The sequence below is a fragment of the Mastomys coucha genome, unplaced genomic scaffold, assembly GCF_008632895.1.
Source record: "Mastomys coucha isolate ucsf_1 unplaced genomic scaffold, UCSF_Mcou_1 pScaffold1, whole genome shotgun sequence".
Classification (NCBI taxonomy): domain Eukaryota; kingdom Metazoa; phylum Chordata; class Mammalia; order Rodentia; family Muridae; genus Mastomys; species Mastomys coucha.
In genome coordinates, this window is record NW_022196891.1 from 75,781,109 (window position 1) to 75,793,633 (window position 12,525).

Below are 12,525 nucleotides of genomic sequence, written 5' to 3' on the forward strand. Positions count from 1 at the left end.
TGTATGTGTATGGTGGTGGTGGTGGTAGTGTGTGTGTGTGTGTGTGTGTGTGTGTGTGTATAGCCTGGAGGGGAGAATAGAAGGGATTCCTCATTGAGAGCATAAGTGCATGTGTGCATGATCACACAAAGTAAGAATAAGGACTGTGCAAAATAAAGGCTTTAGTGTGCAGAAGGTGTTTTGTAGAAAGTGCTCACTGCTTTCACTCTGTACCAAGCGGTTCTCCGTATGTCCTGGGAGGGAAGTGACAGGGCAGCATCCACATCTCCAGCTCCATCGTCACAGGGACAATCGGTGGGGAGGCAGCCCTGGACCCTGGCCTTCTGTGTCTGTGTTGAAGAATCCTAGCCCCTTGTCTTTCCTTCTCAGTCCTTGGCTCTCGCAGCACTGCCGACAAGATGGTTTCTTGGGCTGCAGAGATGGCTCGTCAGTTCAAGCATGTATTGCTCTTGTAGAGGACCTGGGTTCAGTTCCATATCTTAGCTGTTACAAATAGTGTTTCAATAAATATGGACACAAGTGTCTATTTCATAGCATATGTCACTCCCTGTGGATACATACCTAGAAGTGGAATGGTTAGATCATCTACTTGTATCCTTTTAGACCAATCCTCACTGTTCTTCACAATGTCTATATTAATTTACCTTCCTGTAAACAATAGGATTGTGAGGGTCCCTGTTAATTTACATCCTCACCACAAGCTTTTTTCCTAATGACAATCTAATAATTTTAACCTAATAAAATCTAAATCTCTTATGATTGCTAGTATGTATGTGGGCATGTATGTCACAGTGTGTGGAGTTGATTCTCTCTGAGAATTGAGCTCAGGTCCCGAGCTTGCACAGACAGCACCTTTACCTGAGCTATCTCACTACCGCCCTCTGGGACTCATGACTAGGGTATAGTACTACACCATGTAAGTTTGATAGGAATTTCTCTGGTGGCTGGAGAGACTAAGCATTTTCCCTCTATTTGTTGGCCATTCTGAGTGTGTACCTAACTTCCTGCACTCTAGGACCAACCTTCTAAAAATGCTTCTGTCAACCTCTAAAAGTCAACAAGCCAGCAACCAATTCATGGCTATTTACCCATGGCCTTCAGCAAATACTTAAGATCTGAACCATTACACACCATTGGGGAAATCATTTGTTATCTGGCTTTTCTTAACCTTAAAACAGAAAAAAACATACATATATGCATATTTGTGTGTGTATGTGTTTTTGTGTATATATATATATGCATATATATGTATATATGTATTTGTATGTGTAGAAAAAACATGCATATATGTATATATGTGTGTACATATATTTGTATATATGTATATATGCACATATGTACATATATGTATGTTTTATATGTTTATATATGTATATACACACATATATATACACATACATAAATACATATATACATACATATATGTACATAGACATGCATATATACACATAAATACATATACACATATATATACATACATATATACACATACAATATACACATACATAAATACATATACATATATATACACACACATATATATATACATACACATACATATATACATGTATACATGCATGCATGCATACATATAAACATACATGGAATAAGGACTACCTGCCACATAAGTATAAGGACCTGAGTTCAATTCCTAGAACACGGGTTAAGAGAAAAAAGGAAGAAAAGAAGGAAGGAAGAAGGGAGGGGGAGGGACAGAGGGAGAAAGTAAGAAAAGGCTGGGTGCTTGTGACCTCAGTGCTGGGGTCACAGAGACATGTGGGCGCAGGGGCTTTGGCTGGCTCATCCACGCCAATGACAAAGCCTGTCTCCAGAACCAAGGTGCATGATGCCTGAAGAATAACCTCTGGCCACCACACACACTATCCATGTGTGCATGAGCACCACACACACACACACACACACACACACACCACACATACATACGACACACACACACCATACACACACACCACACATACACACACCACACACATACACACCACACACACACACACCACACACACATATACCACACACACACACCACACACATACACCACACATACACACCATACACACACCACACACACACACACACACACACACACACCACACACACACCACACATATACACATACACCACACACACACACACACATCACACATACATACGACACACACACACCATACACACACACACCACACACATACACACCATACACACACACACCACACACACATACACCACACACACACTACACACACACACCACACATACACACCACACACACACCACACACACACACACACACACACACACATACCACACATATACACATACACCACACACACCACACACACATACACCACACACACACACACACACACACACACACATCACACATACATACGACACACACACACCATACACACACACCACACACATACACACCATACACACACACTAGACACACACACGCGCGCGTGCAGGAAAAAAGTACCGAGACCTCAAGAAGACTGCCTGTCATCTTTGTCCATGTCTCATCTCATTCAGGGAATAAATGAGATGCTTTTCTTCCATCAGGCTGGACTAGGCTTTTCTATACAGGGTACCTCCATCATTGATAGCAGAACATTCTCCTGCTGTCTGCGAGGCCAGGGGTTCCATTCATACCCCCCCACACACACACACACAGAGGAGAATGGCAATGGTAGGGTGTAGCTTGCCACCTTTCCCTCAGTGGAGAAGGCTTGTTGAACAGTTTGTGACCTTCATTGTTTACAGTGGTCCTTCAGGCACAGGACCAGACACTAGGATCTTGTTCCCCTAGCAAGGACACCTCTAACTTTATTGGAATACCCAGCCTCCCTGGGTGGTGCCAACCCGGCTCATGCCCTGTCCTGCACATGCTTTACTAGGGGTGCTTGCAGGGTGGCGGCTTGAAAGATCAAGTGAGGCTTTTTCTCATCTTCTCTAGATGAAGCAAATGATGGCTTAAGAGGACGAAGGGGTGACGGGAAACTGGAGGGTCTCACACACAGCTCGAAGGCTGATGGGGGATGCTGTCCGTTCTGACTGCAGCTGACGAGGGATGCTCGTTATGACCCTATGCTGTCCTTTACATTCAAGTTCACCAGCATCACCTGGGGCTTCTCTTTGTCTTAGGTTCCCAGAGACGGAGGCTCATTCCAGCATTGTCTCTTGATACCCCCTCACCTGTGAGAAAAACTACCAGCAGCACAGGGGTCCGCTGGGTGGACGGCCCATTGAGGAGCACCCAGAGGAGCCTTGGGGAACCATTCGAGATTAAAGTCTATGAAATTGATGATGTGGAGCGCCTGCAGCGACGTCGAGGAGCTACCAGCAAGGTGAGACCACTTCCTCCCCAGGGGTCATAGTTCCCCCAGCTTCCTGAGGGCCTTCTCAGGTTTCTGGGATGAGCAGTGGATGGTGGCTGGGTTCTGGTCCCAGCCACAGACTTTGGTAGATCTTGCTTGTTCATTTCCTGGAACACCTTAAAAGCTAGTGAACCAGAGTCTGATGAGCTGAGGGATTTTTCTGGCTCCTTGTTCTGAGGTTTCACACACGAGTGCAGACTGACATTTTAGGGAGCCACAAGCCTTCTAGTACAGCCTACAGTAGTCTCTCTGGAGTTGGGTTTCTTGTCTGTTGAAGTCACCAGGATCCCTATTGTGCTTCTGGGAAGCTGGGCTCCTGTCACCCGTCCCTCTCACTGTCCTTCTCTTTGGAGGTGGCTTCAGGGATGAGTCAGAGTAGAAGGCCCCCTGCTTTTCTTCTCTCTACTGCCCACCTCTTCCTCTGTGAACAGGAGGTCATGTGCTTCAATGCCAAGCTGAAAATCCTAGAACACCGGCAGCAGAGAATCGCTGAAGTCCGAGCCAAGTACGAGTGGCTGATGAAGGAGCTGGAAGCGACCAAACAGTACCTGATGCTGGACCCCAACAAGTGGCTTCGTGAATGTAAGGCCCATTGGCACATGGCCATCTTTGCAATCATTGTGGCTTTGCCCGGCTGGGAATTCAATGTGAGGCCCCCGCTGAGCTGCCCACACCCATTAACTGCTGTCCATTCCCTGCTGCTCTTTCCATTCAGACCTTTTATAACACCCCTAAAACTGAGATCAGGCTCTGCCAAGCCATTATGAGGGCAAAGGGACCCCAGATCCCTGCCCCCCAGGAAAGGAACGCACAAGGACTTTTGGCGCTATAGGCCTGAACCCAGTATAAGACATACGCCTCTATTTGTGTTTTGAGCCTAAAGGTTGTCTTCCTTGTCAGTACATGCTTTTTAAACATTGTATGGACCCCCAGGGACCAGTGAGGTGAGCCTGGTGAAGTTGGGCCGGGTGATGGTTTTGCTGAGCATCTCAGCTCTCAGGCAGAAGAGACAGGAAGACTGGAAGATTAAGGCTAGCTTCGGGTACGCTGAGGGTTAGAGGCTAGCTTGTGTTATGTGAGGCGAGGTGAAGATCCCCAGCCTGAGGGGTAGCAATGCATAGCACAGGAATGGGAAACAGGAGCCTGCTTTCTCTAGGAAGGTGGGGTGTGCAGGTCACTCATCACTTCTGAAAGGAGGACTCAGCAAGATGTTGCTTGCCTCAAAAAGCACCCAAGAGTTACTTGCCTCAAAAATCTGTGTTGGAGGCAGCTAGGGTAGGCATTGGAAGGTTCTAGGCCACCTTCCCTGTTCCTTAGAAATGTCTCTGAATGTTACAGAGCTAGAAACCACAGTGGGTGTCTCTTTCTCTGGCTGAGGACCAGGCAGGAGGGGATGCTTATGCGGCACAACTCAGGCGACCTTAGCCCAGAGGAGGTGGGGGAGGCAGCCCTTCTTACAGTTAACTCTCCCATCTCTAAGAGCTCTTTTCTCTTTCAGTTGACTTGGAACAGGTCCTGCAGCTGGATTCCCTGGAGTACCTGGAGGCACTGGAGGGTGTGACAGAGCGCCTGGAGAGCCGCGTCAACTTCTGCAAGGCCCATCTCATGATGATCACCTGCTTTGACATCACCTCCAGGCGCCGGTAAGGACCGATGGGCTCCGAGCCATCAGTCCCTCTCTCCCCAGGACTTCAGTAGGACACCGCCCTCCCAAGCCCTCTGTGCTGGCAACACCCAAGACAACAGGATGAGGATGAAGGTTGGTAGCAAGTCTGGAGTGAGCGTGGAGCGAAAGGCGATGTTTCCTTTGTTTGCTGTAGGAAAGAAAGGTACAGACACCAACATGTGGAAGGAAGAAATGATGGGAAGCCCCCGTGGGACTGAGAAAGCACTTTGAGGAACCTTGAAGAACTCTGTACATAGGACCGCTAGCAAAGAGACTCTTACCTTGCGGCTGTGGGAAAGGGGAGGGTGATGTGGGATTACTATGGAAAACGAAACACCAACAAGATGACCCAGAATGATGGATTAAGTGCCTTGCAAATCTTTATGATTATCCAAACATTTGTGTTCGTACTTTCTTGTGTCCAGATGGTGCTAGTCAAGACGAAATCAACAAAAACAGAAGACTCAACCCAGTTTTTGAAATGTATTGACAGCTTGTTTTCTCTTGGTATTTTTTCTCTTGTTCCTGATTTGCTGTTTGTTTCTAAGAAGTTGTGTCTGTAGTGATGTCTCCTAATTGATATTCCAGCTGAATAAATGTTAACTGTCTTTCGTGGCTATTCTGGTAAGGCCACTCAGGCCGTAGAAACTGCATTGGCATGAGCCAGTGTGTTTCCCAGGGAGGTTTGGAAGGACACGTGACGGGAGTGGCCACCTTCCATAAGCAACAGGTCAGCTGGCAGACGCAGGGTTGGGCATAGAACGGGTACACATGGACTTTAGTGACCAGGAGAAGTGTCTTTGAGGGGAAGGGTGACTTGAGCCCCTGTTCCCATTTGTTTCATGGGCTTGTGGCCCTCGAAACAAGCTCGTGTTCCTTTTTAATCCAAAACCTCTGGCTGAAAAAGCTCAGACAACTCCATTAGAGTCCCATTGCTTTGTTTTCTGTGGCGTCACTGATGCAGGGTGGGACTGTCTGCATTGTAGCTCTCTGGGCTCACGCAGGCTTGGGGTTGTGTCCCTTTCTGCCACCCGGTGTCCTGTCCAGTAGCAAGAGAACAGCTCTCCCGTTCTAAAGCCTCTTTGGTGTCTCTGCCACCTTGGTGTCCTGAGGCAGAGAGAGGAACCCCATTCCCTTAACTCCAGACCTTGCCTACTCAAGGCAGAGTGGAAAGCTAGAACTTACTCCCCTTCCCCCCCCCAAAAAAATCTGAGGACTTTGTTCTCAAATTATCCCCCTCCTTTCAGGATTGTTGGACCATGTTAGGGATATAGGGCGGAGGCATGGAATGGTCAGGCATTATCTACAAGGCCCCTGAACAACTGAGCATCCCAGGAGGACGAAGAATTCTCTCTCCCAGAGCCTCTGGAGCTTGACTGTGCAAACGCAAGCTCAGGGGTTTGGAAAGAGGACTCTGAATCCTCAACTTTTTTTGTGGCATATCTGGGCCAGTCCTTGACCCCGGAGGCTCCTTAAGGAGTAAGAACTTTGTATCTCTGGATCAGCCCTTCCACTGGACACCTGCATCCCAGCAAAGCATGGCGTGTGGTCAGCAGAACTCATCACACAGGATCCATATGAGTGCCACAATACCTGATCCTTTATTCAGAACAGGGCACAGATGAGACCATCTGCTAGACTGTTTTAGAGGTCAGCCTTGTGGACCAAAAGCTAGCCCCCTGGGTCACCAGTCCTGCTTGGCACATTCCTAAAAGTTGACTCTTCTGCAAATGGGTCCCAAGCTGCAGGTTGAATGGCCTAAGCTCTGGAATGGCCCATTTCCCCATCTGTGTATCTTACAGTTTTAACAAGTGTGTCTCCTAGAGAAGCCGGGCCTTCTCGGATCTTCCACAGCTCCTCTCTGGTGCCATCCCGCAGGAGTCTTGGGCTCGGGACCCACCTCAGCCTCATAGCACATGTGTGCATGGGCCTGCTTCACAGCAGTGTTCTTGGAAGCCTCTGTACTCATAGGGATGCCAGTACTTTGAACATCTGTTTTGATTGCTGGTTTGAAATATACTTCTATTTTTTTTTTTTTTTTTTTTTTTTTTTTTTTTTTTTTTAATGAAAGGCCTTGATTTGGGAAAACATTTTTAAAAGAGAGCACACCTGGGTTTCTTTTCTGTGCTCAAGAGCAAACTTATTTGATTAGTAATCCATGAGCTTGGCTTTGGTCCCTGCTGCCTCTTCCCTCAGCCCTGAGGTCATCAGGCCCCAGTGAATACTTTAGCGGGCCACCAACAAAGCCCAGTGCCATTGCTGGAGTGAGCCCAGGCTGACATCTGTAGAGAGTAGACTCTCAGTCAGCAGGTTCTCCTGGGAGAGCGGCCTTCGGTTGCCTTCCACTCAGATCTGCTCGTATACATTCCAAGCAACTTTATGCTTCAGCTTGGCCACGTTACCAGGGTTACTTTACTAGGCCAGGTTAGCTTCCCAGAAGGCCACATCCACATGACAGCGCATCCCACAGGACTTACAGGTGGTGCAGGGAGATGTCTGTGTGAAATAATGTGCTTCTCTTGTCCCCCAAAGTAAGCTGTAAACATCTTATTCTGCCGCATAGTTCTATCTTAGCTGATAAGCCTTGGAGAACTCCTGCATCCCATCATGCACCTGTTCCCTGCCCTGCCTATGAGCTGCCTGTGGGAGCACAACTCTTTAGGCACCAAAGACGTAGTCCTGGCATCTGAGGATGGTGCCAGTGTGAGGTGGCTCCAGGTTTGACTTGAGGGACAAGCAAACAAACACTGAGGGGCAAAGGAACCGTCAAAGAACTCACTTCTAATTCATTATCCGTCCATAGATGGCCCCAAAGTGTTTCTTTGGAATTAGTATTTAGGTACTTACACCTTACTTAAATTCTGTCCATTCCCCCACAACTGTAGCTGTTGATAGATTTTACAATCCTAATAAGTCCGTATAAAAGACACACAATCCAGATTATTTTAATTATAAGCCATATGCCTAGCATGGGCAGATCTAGGGCTATACTAACTTATTCCCCAGCTATCAGGGCACTTGTCACTTGCTGTTTTTCCTGGCCACTTGGTTCTGGCCCGTGGTGGTTTCCTCCTCCACCATCTCTGTCCAAACCTTCAACTTCCTCTTGAGGCTCCAGTCTCACCTTTCCCCTCCACTGCTCAACCACAGACGCTAGCCTTTTATTGACCAGTTAAGCTGGGGAGAAGATTCACATGGCATCACTTGAGGATGGGATGGTCTAGGCGACCATTTCTTGAGGAACCAGCGTCAGTTAGCATTGGAATACAAGCCGCATTGGGCCAACCCACTACATCTAGCCCTGCTTCAAAGAATCTAGTGTGAGGCAGAAGCATTTGCAGCCCAAGTAAAACTAAAATCTGAAACGGGGAGCATCATTCTCCTGGGAGGAAACCCTTAGTTCACCTCACCTGGGCCAAGGAATAGGTGCTGTTGCTATGAGGGAGGTGGGATCTGCTTTCAGTACCCACCCGAGAGCTGGAAGCTATGATCTTATCCCCGAACCCTTCTGGACACCCCAGTAAGCCATCTCTAACTTCCACATCAGCAGAGTTGAAACCCATGCAGCTCTCCTGTGGTTTCACCTTCAGTTGCTGTTCCCAACATGGGGAACACAACATACAGGTTCAGAGATGGAGCCCCTAATGACCCAAGTAATGACCCCCAAGCAGGAAAATGGCTCCAGAGCAAGAGACTAGCATAAGGAACACCACGCAGCACCAGGAAACGGGGCAAAGGGTGGACAGCAGAAATGCTCATCCAGTGGGAACCAACTCCCATTTGCCATGAATCAGCTTAGAGCTGGGGGGGCGGTGTCTACTGTGCAGGAAGGAACTTGTATCCTCAGAATGGAGGTGCTTTGAAAGGTCCTGACACTCAGGTTGTGCTTGCTGCAAGGACTTCCATTCGAGCTTTGAGCAAGAAAGGCATCTGCCATGTGGGTGTAGCCATCCTTGGGGAATAGCCATCTTCTCTGGCCTTCAGCATCTCACTCTCTTCTTTCATTAGGGTTCATCCATATGCCTTCTTCACAGCTCTGTATTTCAAATCTGCTCTCTGCCCTGGACTTCCCGGGAAAGAAGGTGAGATTGGCAAGAGCCCACAGTTTGCTCAGTGCCAACATGGCCTTTGCTGATCTGTAACTGAGCCCTTCCTTATTCCACCAAGAATTCTAGTCTGTAAAAGAAATGACTAAAAAATGAGTTCCTTCTAAAATCAAAAACAGATCTCTCCTGAATGTTGTTCTTTCCTTGGGACATATGCAAAAACATTTCCTCCCTTTTAGGGTAATTTATCTTTAAAACCAAAGCCAGGGCCCGTTAGAAACATGTTGAAAATCCTGTGTTCTGTGAGTTGATGCTGACTAAGCCATCCACTGTCATCGTCCTTACAGCCTCCCTGCCACTGCCTAGATTTGGCCCCAAGTTCCACGCTGAGAGGGGTGTGCTTAGTGCTAACACATGTGTGGCACTGGGAGAGACCGACATAACCCACTGCTCTTCCCTGAGCCAAGTTAAACAGCTAAGGGCAAGTTTCACAGACATGATTGGTAAATGGTTCTCATTTTTTTTTCCAAGTGATTGAAACAGCATTGTAGATTACCACCCTCCTGAATAGTATCAGTAACCTCTTTACAACATTACAAAGCTATTTGTAAAAATGCATAAATTGTATCGTCTAGCCATCTTTCTGATGTGTCAGAGAGAATATATTTCTAAATGACAAACTCGGCATTATTTCCATAAGAATAAAAACAGGATTATATAACCCAGTACACTTTCTTAAACCCAATATATTCTCTCCAAGGGGGGTGTGGGGGAGAGCGTTGAACATTTCCAAGAATTAATTTATCCATTCCTAAACAAAAACATTCTACTTTGGGGTGACCCTTTGCAAAACCGGAGGTGATGTCACAATGTTGGACATAGTGTGACCCTGTGGGAGGGGCCAAGCTTAATATTCTCCACATGCAGCAATGACTGATGTCGTGTGGAAGTGAGCACTCCAATCCATCCAGGGTGTATTATGTGCGCTCAGAATGACCTTGCACAAAGGAGTCTCGTGCCTCCCCACACTGCCAGCCTCCTCAACTGCCTTGACTTAAGGAGGCATTTATTGATTTGCAACCTCAGAATGTTGTCCTGTAACACCGTTTGTGTTCCTAGATCTCTTTTATGCATCGTGGTCAGGAACGCCCTCCACATGTTCTGAGTTGAAGCATGTGCTTGCTCAGTCTGTATTTTGTCTGTTTCTTTTGTTCTTCTTACTCCAGGAAAGTCTGTTAGCAGAGACATGGGCCAGGGAAGGGAGAATGGATACAAACAGGGGTGGGATCTCATCCTCAAAGTGCAGAGCTTTGCTCTGAATCTCAGCTGTCCTTCTAGCAGGGCAGCCGAAGGGCCTGAGACAAACTTCCTTTCAAGTTGGCATTGCTATCAACTTGGAAATCAGGTTCCACGGGCCTTCAACTTCCTAACAAAGGATCCAGCCTCCTCCAACTGGGTCTCTCACTCAGCCCCTGAGGAAAAGTGCTGACAGTATTGAGTCCTACTCATCCCCAAGACCCCCAAGAGGTCCTCACCATGGATAGATATGGTAGCTATCTGTTCTTAAGAAACCAAAGCACTTTAGTGAGTCTTACAACCCATAATAATTATGGCATGTGTCCCCTTGAGAGGTGGAAGGGGCTTGGGCCAGGTCTCATTTGAGAGGCAACTAGACCAGGAGGAAAAGCCTGGAGCTAGGAAGCAGAGAGCTGGGCCACATCTGCACCACCACAAGCTATGAATCTCGGGTGGGTTACGGCATTTGCTGGGCCCCCTGTAGACAGTTGTAAGGAGGTCCTAAAGGGAGTAGTGTAACTGGTGGGACATGCTTTGAAGAAATCAGAAGCTCTCTCCAGAGCGGAGGGAGGGTCATCTATAGATGAAGAAGTTGACATCCATAGTCACTGCCTGGTCATGGTCAGGTTCACAGAAGAGTCTCACAGCAGAACTGGAACATGAGCCCAGCCACCTGGACTGTCCCTCTTGGAGCACCTTTCACCCAGAGTGTGTACATGAACACAGGCTGCTCCTCTGTGCCAGTGTGTGCACATATGTGGGTGTGTCTGTATGGGGGCAGGGGGTAGTATGCAGCACAGACGAATGTAGGACAGAAACTCCGAGTCCTAATTTCTTTTTAACAGTAGACCTATTTGTGGCCTGGGACATGCAACCAACTCTGCTGGACCTCAGATTTTCTAAGTTGTAAAACAAGGACATTGTGCTACAGGATCTTTGTGGTTCTTCCAGCTTTGGCTATGAGAGCCCCTAATGGATGATGTATGTATGTATATATCGATATGCTTATCTGTAGAAATGGGCCCATTGGGAAATCGGAGACGAGGCCTGCCCGAGTGCATTGACGTGTATCAGACTCATCAACTTCACAAGTCCGTAAGTCTTCATTTTAAAAGCCAATGGGATGGTGGCATTTACTGTCATTGTTTCAAATTCACTGTTGATCCGGGTAGAGGATTGGTGCTGTTTTTTTTTAAAAAAAAAAAACGAAGTTCTTAGCTCACAAGTGTTTGCTGTTATTTTTTAAAAACACGAGTCATTTGTTCAATAGTCAAAATTTTAACTCTTCTGCCTTGGGCAGGTCCCCGATAGCCTGCTTTGCGGGCTGGGTTTTGTGTATGGGCTTTTACATAACTATATAAAAGTTAGCTGTTGGCTTGATCATGGTAAATATGAACAGATTGCCTGGAGAGCAGTCCAGAAAAGAATTGAATTCTATAGTTCTCATCAACTGGTGACATGAACCCATTAAGCTGTGTGCGATTCTCTGGTGTGAAGATGTTGTTCACTGGCTACAGTCTCTGACTTTGTGGCATATGAGGTATAAAATGTTGTAAAAAAAAAAATCTGGTGTTTAAAAGAATCAAAGTATGGTGGCATTAAATGTTCACTTTTATTCTACCCAGACTTGTGCTTCCTTCTCTACCTAATAGGTCTTTTTATACACAAGGGGAATGCTGTTCCAGGACTAAGATGGGGCACTATACTAAAGTCCGACCTTAGCTAAGGGACACTAGGTCCAACGGGTCCTCTGGGGCTCACCTATCTCCCTATGGGTCTGTCCTCCAACAATTAAGAGACTCAGGCAGGGATGGATGGAGGTGAGGGCTGTCACAGAATCCCAAGAATGGTCCTCTGTCCCCTGTCACAGAGAGTCAGCTAGCACAGTGACTTCACAGACTAGCACAGAGTCCCCTTCAGTTCCATATTTCTGGTGTCACACCAAATCGGGGTATGTGCAGTTGTTGCACGCGGCTTGAGCCTGGTCATGAATTCCTCATTACATTGGTACTTGTCTCAACTACAACTAAGCACATTACAAAAGAAGGAGAAAAGAGATCCAGAATGGCCAGGCAGTGGTGGCGCACACCTTTAATCCCAGCACTTGGGAGGCAGAGGC

The 12,525-nt window shown here is 47.1% G+C and overlaps 1 protein-coding gene and 1 pseudogene across 2 annotated transcripts in view; both read left to right on the forward strand.

Moving 5' to 3' along the window:
• The window catches only part of Kif26b (kinesin family member 26B), a 428,179-nt gene extending 416,153 nt beyond the window's left edge, over positions 1 to 12,026 (forward strand). For both annotated transcript variants that reach the window (XM_031390948.1, XM_031390954.1), the window contains 3 exons: positions 3,166 to 3,368; positions 3,830 to 3,980; positions 4,897 to 12,026. In XM_031390948.1, coding sequence (XP_031246808.1) covers positions 3,166 to 3,368; positions 3,830 to 3,980; positions 4,897 to 5,045 — 503 coding nt within the window. In that variant the 3' untranslated portion in view covers positions 5,046 to 12,026. The remainder of the gene's footprint in view (positions 1 to 3,165; positions 3,369 to 3,829; positions 3,981 to 4,896) is intronic.
• The window catches only part of LOC116096965, a 12,292-nt pseudogene continuing 11,190 nt past the window's right edge, over positions 11,424 to 12,525 (forward strand).